At 47.6% G+C, this 19,065-nt stretch overlaps 3 protein-coding genes across 3 annotated transcripts in view; 1 reads left to right on the top strand and 2 right to left on the bottom strand.

Annotated features, from left to right (window-relative positions):
• The first annotated feature begins 4,064 nt into the window (after positions 1–4,064).
• On the top strand, positions 4,065–6,192 carry ss18l2 (ss18, like 2). Its single transcript, XM_049031275.1, has 4 exons — positions 4,065–4,295; positions 5,447–5,523; positions 5,758–5,836; positions 6,010–6,192. Exons 1-4 carry the CDS (start codon positions 4,227–4,229, stop codon positions 6,040–6,042), a joined length of 258 nt encoding a protein of 85 aa, XP_048887232.1. The 5' UTR covers positions 4,065–4,226; the 3' UTR covers positions 6,043–6,192.
• A 916-nt stretch (positions 6,193–7,108) lies between these two features.
• LOC125751876 (granule associated Rac and RHOG effector protein 1-like) overlaps positions 7,109–19,065 on the bottom strand; it is a 34,982-nt gene continuing 23,025 nt past the window's right edge. The window contains 8 exon segments of the mRNA XM_049031276.1: positions 7,109–9,345; positions 9,430–9,508; positions 10,042–10,179; positions 10,333–10,487; positions 10,489–10,499; positions 13,488–14,470; positions 14,562–14,687; positions 15,507–15,604. Of these exon segments, the coding sequence (XP_048887233.1) occupies positions 8,980–9,345; positions 9,430–9,508; positions 10,042–10,179; positions 10,333–10,487; positions 10,489–10,499; positions 13,488–14,470; positions 14,562–14,687; positions 15,507–15,604 (1,956 nt within the window). The 3' untranslated portion in view covers positions 7,109–8,979.
• On the bottom strand, positions 15,584–18,979 carry LOC125751872 (MAGE-like protein 2). The gene is made up of 13 exons (XM_049031266.1): positions 18,927–18,979; positions 18,843–18,884; positions 18,738–18,758; positions 18,360–18,401; positions 18,234–18,317; positions 17,479–17,520; positions 17,310–17,351; positions 17,183–17,266; positions 16,995–17,057; positions 16,848–16,910; positions 16,596–16,721; positions 16,429–16,554; positions 15,584–16,386 (listed from the first exon to the last, which is right to left on the bottom strand). The coding sequence occupies exons 1-13, from the start codon at positions 18,972–18,974 to the stop codon at positions 15,841–15,843; spliced, it is 1,329 nt and encodes a 442-aa protein (XP_048887223.1). The 5' UTR covers positions 18,975–18,979; the 3' UTR covers positions 15,584–15,840.

The following is a 19,065-nucleotide window of genomic DNA, read 5'->3' as shown; positions in this document are numbered from 1 at the left end:
TACACAAACCACTGACTGAAACTGGAGTGTAAAACAACTCATTTGCTCCTTCAAGAGCCTGGGGTTCGACTAGGGTGGCGGACTGGCTGTTAGTGAGACCACAAGAACCACCATCATCAGAGCGGTCGAGGGAAGTCCCAACATAGCTCATGCTATCCCTCATTTCACATGAGCTAGTTAGTTTAAAGCCGGTGTAGACGAAGAAAGACCCACCGAACGAGACTGTGAAGGAAGTAACGACGGGCACTGACTCCTGAAGTGACCAGGCTTCAAGCAATGGCGACACAACTTATCACGCTTACAGTGTGCATAGGTGGAATGATCTCTAGCACTACAGACTCTACATGTTGTACTTGTCACATCCTTCTGACATCGAGAACGGTGAAAACCCATAGCAGGCAACGACTGAGACTCTGCAGAACATATAGTCAAGGCTTTGTCAAGGACAGCAACCAGCTGGCTCAGACCAGAGTCAGAGGAATAAGCATTAGGGGACTGGACAGCTGAATGAGGAACCACTGGGGCCATTGCAGCTAGCGGCCTGGCAGAAGAGGACACCGGCTGCACCGAACTGTTCACATGGGTGTTGGGACTATTAAAATATGTGCCACCCGTGTTAGAAGGCGTCGGCCCCAACTCACATTCATGACTCGGCGGAACAGGTACAACCACACACTGACCATAAACAGACATGCTCTGAGAACGGTGCGCTTTAGCATTAGCACCCTTCAGATAACTCACGTGGCTGTCCAATCGCTCCTGCACCTCAGCAGCAGTCCACTTTTCAGCTGGCTTGAACTTGAAAGACATCGCAAGCTCGGGATCAGGACAGTGAGAAATAAACATGAGCACAACTTCAGCGTTTGGATCCTCAATATGTTTCCCTCGTCTGCGCAAACATTCCCCAACCGCATCAATCATTTTGTTAAGCCTTATCCAATAATCTAAGGCCGACTCACCTGGCTTTGGAACTGTACTGTAAAAGTCTCTCATAGGCATATTAGAATAAGCAATATCACTGAAATTTCGTACAAGGATGTCAAAGACAGTTGCAGCAAGCTCTTCTGGCTCTAAATCGGCACTGCTCCGTAAAGACACTTTAACCACATCCCTAGCTTTACAGGTTAATCTGCTCATTACAAAATCATACATTTCACCATGAGTGTCATACGACATTTTGACGGCATACCGCTCCATCATCTCCTTCCATTCATGGATGGTAAACTTATCTGAACCATCACCTCTGTAGAAGGGAGGCAGATCTGAGCTTGGCTGAACCACTACCCTTAGCTCTGAAGCATCATGGCGTCCAGGAGTTTGTGAAACACCCAGGGACTTTGACAGGCCACTGCTGTGGTGATTCAGGGTGGACAAGTTAGCAGTAACACTCTCCCCAATTTGCTTGGCTAAATCGGCTATGATACTGCCCATAGCATCAACAGTAATCACTTGAACTGGATTATAGGAAGAGTCTGAAGCAAGGGTAGAATTAGCCACAGGAACTGGCTCAGGCTGTCTAGCTATAGGTGTAGTCTCACTTCTACCTGCATGGTTTAAAAACCAACCCCGTCCCCTACCAAGACTGCAAGGTGAAACTTCCCTATTAGTGTCTGACAAACCCAGCATACTAAACATACCTACCTTTGACATGGCTAGAAGAATAAATCACAAGCAGTGATATGAAAGTCAGTACTCACTTAAAAGAAAGTTGAAAGGGGAAAAAAAAAAATCCTCTGTGATTATTACCAGCTTTAACTGATTAAACAACTACTCAAGGTAATACACTGTTAGACTAAACACTCACACTTAACTAGCATGACTACAATAATAAAACTGCACAACACGTGCTACTCCATACAATTGTACTACAGCTCACAATGTGGTCAGCAGTCTAAACATTCTGGTAATATACAGGAAATGTAAACAATCAGAGAGGGAAAGAAAAAAAAAAGATTCATTAAATAACATGAAGTCACCCAAAAAAAAAGGACAAATTTCAACACTGAGTTGAACGACACTTTTTTTCGGTCATTAACAGCTGTTAGTCCGGAGAGCGCGACGGGGAAAAGCAGCGTCCTCGCGGTGATCCTCTGCGCGGTTTCAGCACACACACACACCATCCGGGTCACGGCACCAAATGTAACCGGTCTCGTTTGGGTCTTTGTTTACGGCCCGATCGCGCCAAGCGAGTCCAGTTAAAACATAGTCCCGGTTAAAGTCCGAGAGCTGATGCTCTCACTCTGCGTTGTGTATTTTTTTTGTTGTGTGTGGTGTGTGGGTGCGGGAGAGGGAGAGACGACACCGCGTGGCTTCCTCTGGACTCGGGATCCGACGTCCCTTTATTGGCACGTGTCTTTTCCTCTCTGGTAATGAAGAGCAAAGTATTAATTCCCCAGCAGCATGTAGCAGCTCAACATTCTCTTCCTCGAAGAGACAGGGAAAGAGCGAAATGAAAAAAAAAATATACATCAATATATAAAAAAAATAAAACAAACAAAACATACCTGGTAATGAAGAGCAAAGTATTAATTCCCCAGAAGCATGTAGCAGCTCAACATTCTGCCCATGTGCACCCCGACAATAAAAAGAAAAACACAAACCAAATGAAGTTCATACATTAAAATATTGCTTGATATATATTAATAATGATATGTTTAAACTTTTGTTACAGGAATTTTATATAATAATAAAAGGATTATTTTCTATTTAATTGGGTTAATGAGAGAGCCATGTTACCTCTTCCTCGAAGAGACAGGGAAAGAGGAAGAGGAAACACGTCACGCCCCCTTTTAACCAGTGGGAGGCACCATGAAGCAGGGCCTTCTGGGAATTCTCCTTACTCCCTCTCCTATTCATTTTACCAGGATTTTAATAAATAAGGAATTTTGAGTAATTATACATACCAAAACAACTTTGTTACACTTGCTAGATGGTGTTCTTCGTATACTTTGGAGCATCCTTTGAGTCCTTTTTTGAACAGAGAGCACCATCTAGTGGGGTCAGAAAGTATAGTAAATGGTTCATGAAGCATAGACTTAGCAAGCCAATTTCATATTATTTCAGACAGGGTTGCCAGAGGTAAAGCTTGCCTAGGGCACTGCATGGGCTTCGACCAACAGTGTACAGAGGCAACCCTCTTATTCACTGGGAAGAAAAACTGCACTGTCCTCATCCTAGAAGTTCTAAGCATCCTCACACCCACCTAAGTCTTTCACCATGTGAAACACTAAAGTAGGAGAAACTCAGTCCCTAATAAATACATTTATTTAGTTCTCAGGGCTTGTCCGCAACGGAGAAGTAATGTTCAAACTTCTCAAATTCAACCACTGTTGTCAAGGTCTGATCTGTCATGTTTGGGCCATGGCACATGTCTGCAGGTGGTGAGTCCTCTATCAAACCATTTGTGTGTGTGTGTGTGTGTGTGTGTGTGTGTGTGTGTGTGTGTGTGTGTGTGTGTGTGTGTGTGTGTGTGTGTGTGAAAACACAGCTCTGGAAAAAATTAAGAGATGACAGCAAAATGTTTAGTTTCACCCATTTCTCAGTTTATGGGTATGCTTCTGTGTAATATATACATTTTTGTAACCCCACCTGGCTCCTCTCTGTTTCTCATTGATGAAGGGATTCATCCTTGCTCTATGGGACTTCAGTACTGCTTCTTGGAGCCTGTTATGAAGTGTCCTAGCAGTGCACTTCACACCAGTTCCAATTCTTTTTGAAGGGCACTTGCGGTCATCTTCCGATTTATGACGCAGTGCATGATAATTTGGTGATATTGTTGTCTTAGAAATTTTGGGCAGCCTGCCCCGCGGTGAAGTGATTAAACCACGGTTTAAAAATTATTTTTTTTTCACGGCTGTGTATATATAGTGCAAAGTGGAAACACAAATACATTAATCCAATTACACATTTTCTAAAATTGTTAATTTAACATAATTAATTTGTCTAAATTTCGTTGGTCGTGCCACTCTTGTTGATGCTAAAATGTAATAATTCGACCAAGAACGGGATTTTTTCTATCCGAAAAGCGTTTCTAATTTGGTGAGCAGCACTGCGTTCTTTTTGGACACAAACACGCGACACTTCCGGTGGATGATCGGCGGCTATTTACATGTTGTACAGGTTGCGCTTTCGGGTTCGCAGAGACGTTAGTTAAGTCCTGCCTTTTCTGTGGTGCCTCTTAGACGTTTATTTGTTTGTTTATTTCCTCTGTATATATGTAAGATAAGATGTCTGTTGTTTTCGTTCCGAAGAAGCAGCGGGGGAAAGCACAGATCAACCAGGAAACAATACAACGGGTAAATTCTGCTTAAGAAACTTGTTGTGTAAACCTAAGCTTCGCAATCTCACTTCGTATTTTGCAAGTACTTCTAGTTTACTACATTTTGCTGGAGCTTTGTGGCGTAGGAACTTTCGGTCGCACTTCGCCGTGTAGGTGTAATATATTTTGTGGTCGCTGAAACAACGAGGAGAGTAGAGCTTCAGAACCGTGTTTATAGGAGTGCCAAAGCTGCATGGCTCCCTCAGATTAATAACAGGCACCTTCAGATTAATAATGGGCACCTTCAAATAGGGCTGGGCAATTCATAGAAAATTAATCAAAACCGACATTCAGAACCTCTAATCGACGTGATATTGCCCATGTCGGTTATTTCGATTTTTTAAATATTCTGTTAATACTTAAAAATATATGTATGTTAATAGTTTCCCCAGTGTGTTCATGTACCGTCCCCATATTCGTACTACCGCGTGAGTTGTCGCGTGACTCCGGCCCGTCCAGTGTGCGACGTAAAGCAGCATGGAGGCGAACTCAAACTCCCAGCTGTTTCATTTCAGCAGCTTGTACCAAAGGAAAACAAAAAGAGGGCAAATATAAACACTGCGCAAAAACTTTCAGCTACCATAGGTAATACCACTAATCGGTTTAAACACTAGCAATATTTAAACTACAGTGGAAACCGCATACAGTGATCGCGAGTTTACTGAATTATCCGTTTATATGGATCAAAAAGCTTGGGACAGAATCCATCCATCCATTTTCCAAACCACTTTTCCTACTGGGTCACATGGGGTCCGGAGCCTATCCCGGAAGCAATGGGCACGAGGCAGGGAACAACCCAGGATGGGTTGCTATGGGCCGTATGTATCATCGCAGTGTGCACCACTGTATTAAATCGTGGGCACTCCTTATTTTTATGCCCTTCTGTTATCAATATGTAATGGTCAGTCAAATACAAGGCAGCTTTTAAAATGCTCAGATAAACTGCAGTGATTGCCCTGCGACGGGCTGGGCCCCCGTCCTGGGTTGTTCCCTGCCTCGTGCCCATTGCTTCCGGGATAGGCTCCGGAACCCCCCGTGACCCAGTAGGATAAGTGGTTTGGAAAATGGATGGATGGAAACTGCAGTGATCTCCAAAAGATTAAATTCTTCTCTTGTACTTGTATGTAGTTACTGGATGAGAATGACCAGCTGGTACGGTGTATTGCAGAATACATGCAGAAAGGAAGAGCTGCCGAATGTGTCCAGTAAGTGGGTTATTCATATTTATTTAACATCACATGTAATACCTGTCTGTCTGTCATCAGCAGCATCCTTTCCTTTTGGCATATAACAATAAAACACCTTTTCAGCTCTGCCATACTTATTTGTGACACACACCAGCACAGGATCAGACTGCAATACATATGGTAATATTGTCCATAATTGTATATTTTTGAATGAAAGTTCAAATTAACGCTGAATTGTCATTCCATCTTTAGATATCAACAGATATTGCACCGTAACATAATATATTTGGGCACTATTGCTGATGCAAGTCCCGATCTACCGACTGACCCTGTAAGTTTCAATGCTAATTTAAAAACTGATAAAATGCTTTGTGTCAGTTTTAGTGAACAAAAAAACCTGGGTTTAATATAATTTTTATTACAAATATTAATATAGGTTTTGCTCAATGTTATACCATAAGGTAAAATATAAATAAAAAGCACAAGTATATACTTTGTTTTTAGGTGTCGTGTGACAGTGGAGAGAAATCATCATGAACACATCCGGAACGATGACCTGAAGGACACTAATGCTTCTATGTTAAATAAATTTAAAAAGCATGATACTTACGAATTGTATTTTACTACCTATTGTTGATTTTTGAAGGATGTCCTGTAATTTATATTTCCATTAAATGTAAGGAGCCATTTCTGTTTCGCGATTGCTTTTAACATATGTGGGTGCCTTACTTTGTGTTGTCTGAGCTCTGTTACTCATTTTACATTTTTTTTTTAATTCAAAACCTTTATGTAAATGTACAAATATTGCTAGAAATATCTTTATGCAAAGTGACTAAGCTACACACTTCACTGAGACCTCAAACGTTTGATGTTTTGAGGTGATGTGCGTTTTTTTTTGAGGCCGAACTTAATTCTTAAAGCTATTCGTACCGCTACGTTTACCTCCCGAAACCAGGGGGTTGTGGGAATGTCAGTCCTACACAGGCACTTGCACACAGGCAAACAGAGTCCCCCAGCTCTTGACTTTCTGAGGCTCTTGGGTGTACTTATCGGTACAACTTAGTTTTGTCAGTTGGTATGTCTGGGTTTGCGCACTCATCCCATGCATGGAATGTTATATTCAAAGAACTGTAAGTATTGCTTTTTTAATCCTGTAGAGGGCGCCACTGTTTCTGAAGTTTCCTTAAGTTTAGCTACTGCAGTAACTTTTTTTTTTTTTATTATAGATATTCAACACTTGACAAATAGTCACTTGTTTCTAGACTAATGTTTTTTTCCACAATTTACAGAAGAGTTGGTATTTACAAAAGTAAACATAAAAATTCGGTTCCAAGTAAAATTGAAATAACTCAGACAGGTCTCTATAGCAAGTACACTGCAGCTGTCTAATCCTATCAGCACTCAGGAGCTGCTGAGAAGAATGTCCGTGATAATCTGGTACTGAGAGTGCTGAGCTGAGAACTCACTCGCCAGCATGTAGGATTTCTTCTCAAGAAACCATTTGACATGTCGTTCATCCCCAGACCGGGAGTTTAAGCCGTATGTTTTTGTAGAACGCAACACAGACTAAATCATAAAAAACAAAAAATCACCATGCCATAAGGATTGTTCCAAACTGCTAGTAATTATTTTTTATTTTATTTATTTTTTTTGCATTGCTGGAACAAAATGGAAGATTCAGTTACCAGCTGAAGAGAACAGCAAGCAACATAAGCCAAGCATTCCTGCCCCTTCATATTTCTTACTGTCAGGGGACGTTTTCGCTTTAAGGAGAAGCAACTGGTGAACCATGTGACACAGCTGAGAAATGCTAACAGTTACAGTTCAAGGTCTTTGAGGATTTTTATACATACGTACATACATACATGTTCATATAAACATTTCGTGGAAACATCTGAGAGATTAACACAGACAAAAGCAACAAATCCTACATCTGATTGTGCAAAGCACAGAACTATAAAAAGTTATATACAGCAAACAATTCTCTGTAAACATGGTAAGTATGTTAGTTTTCTGAAAACATGTTATCATAAATACAGGCAACACTGGCATCTGCAAACCTCACAAAAAATTGACATTCTGGGCATATAAATACAGCCCATCACCATAGAAACTGAAGAAATATGGGCTCAAAAACACCCTAATATCACAATAATGTTTTAGTGTTTATAATGGCGTATTTTTGGTAATCTTTAAAGATACAATGTAGTTAAACTCTGTAGAAAGGAAAATGTGCTTTTCATTATCGTAACTGGGAGACTGGATAATCAGTCACTAATGTGACTATAGTACATTAACAAACGTACAGTAATGGTATATGACAACATAAACATGTACAGTAATGGTATAAGATTTAGGAAAATACAAAAATAAGATTAATACTGTCAATAATTTGTACGAGAAAATATTGTATTGATTTTTTTTGTCACTGTCATTCAGAAACCTGTCAAAAAAAAATGCAAACTTAAATATCTGACCATATAGTTCCTCCCCCCCCCGCCCCCCAAAAAAAGCTTCTAGATTCTAGTGTAGTGTATAATTTACTGATGATTAATATCTCCATTTTTTAATATGTATATAGATTCTGAAGCACCATTCATCCTCCAAACGACGCTTTGGTTGAAAACTAAGATTATGAATGTGTTATAAATATCAACATGGCACAAGTTACTGCTCATTCTCTCTCCAAGTGTATGGAGAAAAGAGAAGAAGTAGTGTATGTTTTTCATATTACACATATGCAATGGTTATATTTCTGCTGAGCCAGCTCAAAGCCTCTTTAATAAAAAGAATGATATATATAATTTTATATATATATATATATATATATATTTATTTTTTTTTTCAGTTTGAGTAACTTCTAAGCTATGGAACAGTAAGTGTGAGCTGTAGTCTGGTCTGTCCGGCGTGATACAAACACAAGATTTGGCAGTTACAAGTTCATGACACACAATATAGTTGAACAGTGGGGAGGGGGGGGGGGATATCGGTGTTGTAAAGAGGTCCCCCCCCCCCCCCCAACCACATCCAAGCCGTGGCAGCTCAACCAATGTATGTCACAAGAAACCCCGGACGCTCGTCGGTGGGGGCGGAGCCTCGGCCATTTCGGCCGCCGCTATGCAGATCTCACAGTTTGCTGCCAGAGGAGGCTATTGAGGAGCTTTCATGGAATGGGAAAGATGCACACTTCCGTTCACCCTCTACAATGCAGTTGGTCTAAAAAATAATGACAATAAACTATGTATAAAGACCTTCCTTCCATTATACAGCTTTTAGATAAAAAAAAATGATGTAAGTGAAAATTAATAGTCACAACTAGCTTGGTAGAAGGGGGAAGAGCACTAGGGGAGCACTACAAGTATCCAACAGGCCTATATACACATCGGCATAAGATCCCCAAGTGGCACGTTTGATACAGGATGCTGTCTGCCTGGCCATAGGACACACTAACAGCAGCAGGTTCGGCACCTGTGATCAGTACTGAGGCAGGTAGGAGGGCCTGTGCTCGTGCTTGAGCGGGAAGGATTTGAAGCCCTTGTTGATGGGTTTGTGCTGAGAAACCTGTTGCTGCTGCTGCTGCTGTTGTTGCTGCTGCTGCACTGTGGTTGGCTGCTGCTGCTGCTGCGTAGCGAATGGGAAGGCAGAAGGGAGGCCCACAGCGGCGGGGCAGTCGCCTGCCGTGGACCACACCTGCGACTGCAGCATCTGCATCGATTCGTTCCATTGGCTGGAGGGGATGGTCATCTGGTACAAGGAAGAGCTCAGATTGGGCAGTGTGTTGGTGTGGGGTGAGGAGTGTTGCCAGGGGGCTTTCGGCGGCCAGGTTTTCGTCTTGCTGTCCTGTGGAGGCAGAGTTGGACCTTTACACTGGACCCTCTCCCCAGCACCTCAAAGACACCACCATTGAGCACCACAGCTCCTTACCTGACTGCCGTCATCCCCAGGGTGATGGATTGGCGGTGAAGGGAGGGTGCATGCTTCAGGTTCACCACAGCTGTGTTTTCTGCATAAAGATGAAAAAGATTGTTCGCTGATCTTGACTGATTTCCTTCAATGAGGTCATTGTGCAAGTTTTTTTCAGGCTGAATGGCCGAGTATAGCCAGAGAGAGACCAAGCAAACAACCTGCACCTGACGAGGAGGAGCAGCAGTCACTGGCCATTCTCCGCATACCCCAGAAATATCATACAGTTTTAGTGTTTTTCTGAAGCGCACAGCTTTAGATTCTAAATTGTTCTGTAGCAACTCTTAAAGAACAATTTTCGGACAGAGAAATACAAATATATTCCTTGCGAGAAAAGGTGAAGCCATGTATGTTAATGATGTGGAGGAGACCGCCCATATTGAGTCAAGACCAAGACCTTAAAGGGTAGAGTCCAAGTTAAGACCAAGACTTTGGGGGAGTCCACACTATATCAAGACTGAATAGAAATGCTTTCAATTCCAAGACAAGACTGAGTAAGTGAAAAAAAGTGGTTTTGAGATCAGTCTCGGACTTGTGTGTTAACACTGGTGTATGTTAGCGGCCAAGTCCAACCTTCTTTGTTTGACCGCAGCTACAAGGTCAGGTCCTGAGAACATGGAAAAGAGGCTGTCCCCATTGGCCGAGGAGGTCTCATCACTGGAGCTGGCTGAATCCCCTTGATTGGCTGACCAGCTGCCACTCATGGAGTCCCTGTACATAATGGTATAGGCTCAACAGGAGGCTTGGCTGTCCAGTCAGCTTCACATACTACCCATATTCAGCAGAGTGTAACCACAGCAGTTTAGCCATGGAGCATTTGGGAACATGAAAATGATCCCTTAAATCTCACTGTTAGAGACTCACCCTTCTGTGTAGTACTCTGGGTGCGGCCATGTTCTGTGAGGCTCATCTGTGATTGGCCAGTTGGCGCGGGTGTTGCTTGGGCGACGCAGGTGCTGTGCCTGCCGTTTCTGCTGCATGGCGTGGTTGACTCCAGCGACGTAGCGGGCAAATTCGGGGGTCGGAGCCAACTGCACACGGGGGGGCGGGGGGGGGGGGGGGTAGGGAAGGGGGAGGGCATCGTCAGATTGAGACAGACTCAGCTGTTCTGAGGCCATTCAGCTCCAGCACTGAGCACAACAAACCCGACTGTCTTCGGTGGCAGAAAAGGCACAATGGCCTGTGTTCATACGAGACAGAGTCCTCTGCACAACAGAAATGATGACTCATCCAAACCCCTAATCAATTCACACACAGACAGCTAACGCCACTAAACTAATGCACACATGTACAGAAAAAAAACAAAAGGAAAAATGGATTCCTGCACCCAGGCCATCTGCTGCCGTGACATACACAGCACTCATGTCCACGGACAGCCGACCCCCACGACAGACCCTCTAGTACCACCACATATACTAACATGCTTCATGCAAGGACCTGTCACCCAAGCCAGGCTGATGCATGATTTTCACAAAACAATGAAAAGGTCCAAAAAGCCCGAGATGGACAGAAGATCAACACTGTGGTAGTTTTTACAGTCTAAGTCACATGTTTGGCATCTAACACTTTATATTATTGGTATTAAATCACCGAATGGCAAAAAGACAATGTACCTCCCCTCTGATTACACCCTTCAGAGTTGAGTGCACTGGGGGCTCCAGCCAACAATTCAGACTTGGTGTTATTATGGGATGTAGCCTCGCACCTCCAGGGCTGCAGGTTCAAATTGCACACCTGCTCAGTCTGTGCAGTTTGCGTTCTATATCATTTTATTTGTATAGCACATTTTCACAACATTATATTGTCTCAAAGTGCTTTACATTATCTGTGCCCGGAGCCGCCAGTGAGCAAGGAAACAGGCAGGGAAAAACTCCCTAGAATGTTCTCCCTTTGTTGAGCTGGTTTCCTCTGGGTACAGTCGTTCCCCGCATAAATATGGATGCAAAAGTGTCTGTGTGTGTGTAAGACCTGCAATGGACTTTTGTCCCACACAGCATGTTCTCCTATTCTCTGCTGCTTGGGACAGGCTCCAGGCTACCAGCAGGTAAGCGCTCATGGAAGATGCCATGATGTCACCACCAAGGGCGTTTGGTGCAAGGCTAATCCAGGCCAGCTGTTTACCAGTGAGCTGACTATACATCATTGTCAATGTCAGTCATCCAATTACCACTAAGCGTTACCACTAAGTAAATCAGGCACGCGTACAATCCAGAGCTGTGTTTACACTCCGTAATACCCATGCTGCCTCCGATACAAATCTGAATGTGTCAAACGAAATAGACTGTTTTACAGGGTGTCCTGCACTGTTAAATAACCGATTCAGGCAGCAGCATCGCTGCTTTTAGCCAGCTTAGCAAATTACGTCGACTCTCTTCCATCACATGCTAGGTGACAAAATTAAAGATGATTTAATCTACCCTCTTTCTCCTTTGAGTAGTCTTGCTTTGACCAAATCAATGATTGTATTTTTTTTTTTTAATTCCAAAACATTAAAGGAGAATAAAAAAAAGTTTCACACAGAGATATTAATCTTGACAATCTGGGCATGCCGCTAATGATATGATGAAATATATTCCATTACAGGTTAACAGCCAAAATGCCAAAAATACCTGAAATGCGGGGAAAGGATCTGATAACAGAAGTGAAACAGGGCTATGACAAGCTGTGTTCCAACTCACATATTTCTTAGGCTAAATGAGACACACTTGCCATTGTTTACCAACGTAGCGCCCACCAATCCCACATGTATCTATGGGGCCAAGAGCGAAGGGCCGTGCTCAGTCAGAGCAACGCAGATTCGTGGCGCTGGGTCTAACTGCACAGCATTCAGGTTCATTTCACATAAAAATTAATTCATTTAAATGAAATTACATTTTGGCCCACAAATATTCAAGGTACTATTTCTGTAAAGCAAGACAACACTCCAAATTATCTTCCAGAGACGCTTATCGAAAGCGGAGTGCACAGTTTAATAAATAGAATAAAGTGTAAAGATACAGGTAACATTTCTAGCTCTTCAATGGTTGGCCCTCTACTGACTGTATTGTCAAGGTGACAGGGTATTGGTGCTGGATGTACATTTTCTTTTAATCAGAGAATACTGCGGTCTTTGTTGTGACATGGCACCCAGCTGAGCTCTGAATGCTATGCCAAGCACACAAAGCATTAGGGAGCCCTGACTGTCTGCCCTGTGTTTGCCATACAGCTGGATTTCCTTGACAAATATGCCCTGCCTCGACCGAACCAGTTACATACGCAAGGCATTGTGGTCTCCACCGCCAGAGAGTGAGGGGGACACTTCACCCAGCACACAGAAAATCAGTCTGATTCATTCACAAAGAGCCCCTGTGCCCCAAGTGCCGCTTAATGAGGGGTCATAAAGTCATACTTAGTAACCTCAATAAACAAGCCCCCTCATACAGGCAGCTGAACATCAGCGTCCGCTTTACAGATACACTGTATACAGATACGCTGAACACAGTCGCAGCTAAAAGAACTTTGTCCGCTTATGTCAAGTGATAGTCAAATCAGTTTTATATTAACAAAAGTAGCAACGTAATTTGGAAATGGGTATTTCGTTTTGTGTGTGTTTTTGGTTACCTGCTGTTGGAAATGCTCAAATGCAAACTGACGGTAACAGCACAAAATCCTGAATGGCCAGAAGTGGTCTACAGGAGCTGGGTTTGTCAACTGGTGGGTCGTCACCCAAAATCGGGTCATGGTATTATTTCTATTAATATTATTTTTGTTTTTTAACAGTGCATGGATACAATGTGCCACTGCAACTGTTATATTTACTATTACTGTGCAAATTTTTCATGAAATAAATTTGGTTCAAATTTTAAAAAAATTTCAGTGGTGACTTAATGACCAAGGAAATAAGTGAGTCCTGAGCCTAAACCGGTTAAAGAGTGCGGTTTCACTGCTTTAAAGAGTCCTGCCAGGTCCGAGAAGACCGACTGGGAAGCACTGCTTCACTGCTTTAGAGAGTCCTGCCAGGTCTGAGAGGACCAACTCACCAGCAGGGTCAAAGGGCAGCACATCTCCCAGCATGCCGAAGGCCCCATCAGTCTGCTCGCGGTTGGGCCAGGTGTTGTTCCGCGGCCCCTGAGGCTTGTGACCCAGCATCTCTGACATGATGCTGTCCATATAGCTGCTGACCAGACCCAGGCTGTACAGGTCGGAGCTGAGATCTGGTAACCCTGGAGAGCCCCACTGGCTCAGAGGTCCAATGGGGGAGAGGCCGGCTGGAGGGGCTGGCGCAGCGTGCTGCCCTGGGCTGCCTAGCCACTTGGATGCCACCCTCTGATGTTGAAGCTGTGGGGGTGGAGGCTGCTGATGTTGGCCAATAGGCTGCAGGAGGTGCTGGTAGAACTGCAAAGCTTGCTGGGAAGGTGGCTGCTGGCCCGGATGGCTCTGCTGCTGCTGCTGTTGCGGCTGCTGCTGGGGTTGCATGACCTGTGGTGGTGCTTGCAGTCCCCCGTGGGGGGGGCCAGAAGGGGGGGGCGCTGCCGGCGCCGGGGGCGGTTTCAGATCAGCTGCTCCAGCAGACGCCACGGAGTTCCTCCTCTTGACAAGGGGCGAGGCCTGTTGGGACCTGCCCATGTTGAACCCTGAGAGGAAATCGATGACGTCTTGCATCTCCTGGTCCGTGGGCAGGTTTGTGCTCTTGTCGTCGGCGGGGCAGCCGTTGGCTAACTGGGGTCCACCAGGGTCAGGGGTGCCCGGAAGGCTGCCTGTCGGGAAAACGCCAGGCACCCGGCCATCTGGAGGTCCCGGGGCTTTGGTCTTGTCCTCGGAGCCAGTGGCAGAGAAGAGGGAGCGGGAGGGCGTGCTGGGGATGGAGTAGCTGCTGCCACTAGAGGAGGCCTTCTTGGTGAACTTGGAGGTGAGCTTGGAGATGGTCTTGGGAAGTCCACCGGAAGACTTGGAGCTGCTTCCGGGTGGGAGGTCGGGCGCCTCGCGCTGCAGTTGCATCTGGATAGTGGGCAGGACTTGATTTCTGAAGGAGGAGGGACCGGGTCAATCCAGGGCTATGAGGTACACAACTGCGTTCACTCTCCATACAATCCTCAGAAAGAACTTTCTGATACCTGCGCTCCTTCCACCTGTTGAGGTCGAGGATAGCTGTGTAGAGAACGTCCACCTGGCCAAGAGTCTTCTCGGGGTCCAGGCTGCGCTGCAGGAGGGACATGGTGGCTGGATCCTCCTTCAGGCACCTAGACACGGTACAGGAGGAGAGAGACGGGACTTCAAAACCCGCCGTAAGCGAGTCACCGCCTGAGAAAACCAGTGGACGCAATCAGTCGGCCATAGACATCAAGCCGAAATTCAACCCAGCATGGGGCTCAAAACCTACACTCTCTCATCACAGCAAGAAAGTGCTGAAAATCATCAAGTCACCTGCAAACTACAGGTGTGAGAGAACATCTCCAAAGTGAAAGGAAAAGTGAAAGCAGTGGGTACACTTATGTAGATATATACAGATACACAAACACACACACGCACACAGTACTGTGCAAATGTCTTAGTAAAGAAATGTTTAATATTTATCTGGATAGTACGTGTACTTTTGCTATTTGGCAAAACAAAAAAAATTAGCTAACTATTTAGCATTAGAACGTATGAAAATTAAGATTAAAACATAAACACTAGTAAGAGTTCCTTATGTTCTCCAAAAAGTTTATTTATCTGTAATGTAACAGATAAACCAGTTTTTCGTCAATTTCCTTCTAAATTCAAGTCAGACTTATGGTTTGAAATGATGCCGTTATATTGGTGATACTTGGACCAGATTTCTGATTCAAGAGTTTTCCGTTACATCCCCTAAAACGAGACCTTCCAAAACTAAAGCGCACGGTTTGAGTGTGCTTGAGGTGTTACTCCGTGGGGGGTTGAAACAGTGTATTGGCCACTGAGGGAGCTGCTTTATACCGGGGTCTTCCCCATTACCAATCGCATACCAGCTGATTGACGTAGATAACAGCAGGAATGCCTGTACAAATGCACGCTTCTTAATGGTGACGTTTCACTCTTACCATGTGGAAGGAACCTGGACCACAAACGTGCCCCCCTCCAGGGTGATGTGCGGGGCGTACGCCTCCTTACTCTCCATCTGTGCCGTATCGACCACCACCTGTCCGCACACACCAAGACAGTGAGGGTAAGTCACCCCTGCTTACTTACTGCTACGGTCAACCTTGCCTGACATCAACTCCCCCCTCAAAGACTCTGAAAAGCCCGACATAAACAGCTCATACCCAGGAGGCCAAGCGCAAACAGGCAGTACTGCTGCGCTTATGGGGGTGTTCCCGCTGAGACCACGCCCCCCCCCCCCCCCCCAAGCTTGGGAATCGAGTGGCTTCCTGTCTCTCAGGAAGCACCCCCCCCATTGTTATTTCCAGGGCTGACGCATCCTCTGTACCACAAGGTGGGCAGAGCCCCCCAGTGGAAACAGGGAGGGACGGAGTGTCTGTCTGACTCATGCGTGAAACGGCTGGGAAATGGGGATTGGAGGCCAGCTCGGGGGGGCGGGCACAGCACGTGCTGTCCAGAGGTTGGTTTCAAGTTTCCTGGGGGGGGGGGGGGGGTTCCGGAAACGCCTGGACAACCCAAGGAGGTAGGAGAAACAGAAAAACCACATCCGACACTCCGTTGGTAGAAGGGGGTTGGGAAAAAAAAGTTGGTAAACAGGACAGAGTGAAGCACAACTGTGCAGAGCCATGTAAACTCTGCAGGGCACTGTCTGACCTCTGGGGGGTGCTGTGTGACCTCCAAAGGGCACTGTCTGACCTCTGAGGGGTGCCGTGTGACCTCCAAACTGCACTGTCTGACCTCTGGGGGGTGCTGTGTGACCTCCAAAGTGCACTGTCTGACCTCCGGGGGGTGCCGTGTGACCTCCAAAGGGCACTGTCTGACCTCCGGGGGGTGCTGTGTGACCTCCAAAGTGCACTGTCTGACCTCCGGGGGGTGCCGTGTGACCTCCAAAGGGCACTGTCTGACCTCCGGGGGGTGCTGTGTGACCTCCAAAGGGCACTGTCTGACCTCTGAGGGGTGCCGTGTGACCTCCAAACTGCACTGTCTGACCTCCGGGGGTGCCGTGTGACCTCCAAAGGGCACTGTCTGACCTCCGGGGGGTGCTGTGTGACCTCCAAAGGGCACTGTCTGACCTCCGGGGGGTGCTGTGTGACCTCCAAAGTGCACTGTCTGACCTCCGGGGGGTGCCGTGTGACCTTCAAAGGGCACTGTCTGACCTCTGAGGGGTGCCGTGTGACCTCCAAAGGGCACTGTCTGACCTCCGGGGGGTGCTGTGTGACCTCCAAAGTGCACTGTCTGACCTCCGGGGGGTGCCGTGTGACCTCCAAAGGGCACTGTCTGACCTCTGGGGGGTGCCGTGTGACCTCCAAAGGGCACTGTCTGACCTCTGAGGGGTGCCGTGTGACCTCCAAAGGGCACTGTCTGACCTCTGGGGGGTGCCGTGTGACCTCCAAAGGGCACTGTCTGACCTCCGGGGGGTGCCGTGTGACCTCCAAACTGCACTGTCTGACCTCCGGGGGGTGCCGTGTGACCTCCAAACTGCACTGTCTGACCTCCGGGGGGTGCCGTGTGACCTCCAAAGGGCACTGTCTGACCTCCGGGGGTGCCGTGTGACCTCCAAAGGGCACTGTCTGACCTCTGGGGGGTGCCGTGTGACCTCCAAAGGGCACTGTCTGACCTCTGGGGGGTGCCGTGTGACCTCCAAAGGGCACTGTCTGACCTCCGGGGGGTGCCGTGTGACCTCCAAAGGGCACTGTCTGACCTCCGGGGGGGTGCCGTGTGACCTCCAAAGGGCACTGTCTGACCTCCGGGGGGTGCCGTGTGACCTTCAAAGGGCACTGTCTGACCTCTGGGGGGGTGCTGTGTGACCTCCAAAGTGCACTGTCTGACCTCCGGGGGGTGCCGTGTGACCTCCAAAGGGCACTGTCTGACCTCCGGGGGGTGCCGTGTGACCTCCAAAGGGCACTGTCTGACCTCTGAGGGGTGCCGTGTGACCTCCAAACTGCACTGTCTGACCTCCGGGGGTGCCGTGTGACCTCCAAAGGGCACTGTCTGACCTCCGGGGGGTGCTGTGTGACCTCCAAAGGGCACTGTCTGACCTCCGGGGGGTGCTGTGTGACCTCCAAAGTGCACTGTCTGACCTCCGGGGGGTGCTGTGTGACCTCCAAAGTGCACTGTCTGACCTCCGAGGGGTGCCGTGTGACCTCCAAAGGGCACTGTCTGACCTCCGGGGGGTGCTGTGTGACCTCCAAAGTGCACTGTCTGACCTCTGAGGGGTGCCGTGTGACCTCCAAAGGGCACTGTCTGACCTCTGAGGGGTGCCGTGTGACCTCCAAAGGGCACTGTCTGACCTCCGGGGGGTGCTGTGTGACCTCCAAAGGGCACTGTCTGACCTCTGGGGGGTGCTGTGTGACCTCCAAAGGGCACTGTCTGACCTCCGGGGGGTGCTGTGTGACCTCCAAAGGGCACTGTCTGACCTCCGGGGGGTGCTGTGTGACCTCCAAAGTGCACTGTCTGACCTCCGGGGGGTGCTGTGTGACCTCCAAAGTGCACTGTCTGACCTCTGAGGGGTGCCGTGTGACCTCCAAAGGGCACTGTCTGACCTCTGGGGGGTGCCGTGTGACCTCCAAAGGGCACTGTCTGACCTCCGGGGGGTGCTGTGTGACCTCCAAAGTGCACTGTCTGACCTCTGAGGGGTGCCGTGTGACCTCCAAAGGGCACTGTCTGACCTCTGGGGGGTGCCGTGTGACCTCCAAAGGGCACTGTCTGACCTCCGGGGGGTGCCGTGTGACCTCCAAAGGGCACTGTCTGACCTCTGGGGGGTGCCGTGTGACCTCCAAAGGGCACTGTCTGACCTCCGGGGGGTGCCGTGTGACCTCCAAACTGCACTGTCTGACCTCCGGGGGGTGCCGTGTGACCTCCAAAGGGCACTGTCTGACCTCCGGGGGGTGCCGTGTGACCTCCAAAGGGCACTGTCTGACCTCCGGGGGGTGCCGTGTGACCTCCAAAGGGCACTGTCTGACCTCCGGGGGGTGCCGTGTGACCTCCAAAGGGCACTGTCTGACCTCTGGGGGGTGCCGTGTGACCTCCAAAGTGCACTGTCTGACCTCCGGGGGGTGCCGTGTGACCTCCAAACTGCACTGTCTGACCTCTGGGGGGTGCCGTGTGACCTCCAAAGGGCACTGTCTGACCTCCGGGGGGTGCTGTGTGACCTCCAAAGTGCACTGTCTGACCTCTGGGGGGTGCTGTGTGACCTCCAAAGGGCACTGTCTGACCTCCGGGGGGTGCTGTGTGACCTCCAAAGTGCACTGTCTGACCTCCGGGGGGTGCCGTGTGACCTCCAAACTGCACTGTCTGACCTCTGGGGGGTGCCGTGTGACCTCCAAAGGGCACTGTCTGACCTCTGGGGGGTGCCGTGTGACCTCCAAAGAGCACTGTCCACCGTGGGGCACAGCTTCTGAGCTTACCATACTGTATGAGTATGTATACATTACAGGCAGGCTGATTAAGACACCGATGCAGGTCAGTGGGGGGGCGCCGTGGCAGGTGGGCGGCCGACAC

The sequence above is a fragment of the Brienomyrus brachyistius genome, chromosome 11 (genome assembly GCF_023856365.1).
Source record: "Brienomyrus brachyistius isolate T26 chromosome 11, BBRACH_0.4, whole genome shotgun sequence".
NCBI lineage: Eukaryota > Metazoa > Chordata > Actinopteri > Osteoglossiformes > Mormyridae > Brienomyrus > Brienomyrus brachyistius.
This window is presented reverse-complemented; position numbering and strand designations above follow the sequence as displayed.

What these genes read in the sequence shown, in the direction of transcription:
- LOC125751872 (XM_049031266.1), bottom strand. Translation starts at nt 18,974, where the DNA reads ATGGTAAGCTCAGAAGCTGTGCCCCACGGTGGACAGTGCTCTTTGGAG. An exon ending in TCACACGGCACCCCCCGGAG is followed by an intron (nt 18,318 to 18,359) that starts GTCAGACAGTGC and finishes CACCCCCCAGAG; the next exon opens with GTCAGACAGTGCCCTTTGGA. An exon ending in TCAGACAGTGCAGTTTGGAG is followed by an intron (nt 16,911 to 16,994) that starts GTCACACGGCAC and finishes TGCCCTTTGGAG; the next exon opens with GTCACACGGCACCCCTCAGA.
- ss18l2 (XM_049031275.1), top strand. Translation starts at nt 4,227, where the DNA reads ATGTCTGTTGTTTTCGTTCCGAAGAAGCAGCGGGGGAAAGCACAGATC. An exon ending in ACCAGGAAACAATACAACGG is followed by an intron (nt 4,296 to 5,446) that starts GTAAATTCTGCT and finishes ACTTGTATGTAG; the next exon opens with TTACTGGATGAGAATGACCA. An exon ending in AGAGCTGCCGAATGTGTCCA is followed by an intron (nt 5,524 to 5,757) that starts GTAAGTGGGTTA and finishes TTCCATCTTTAG; the next exon opens with ATATCAACAGATATTGCACC.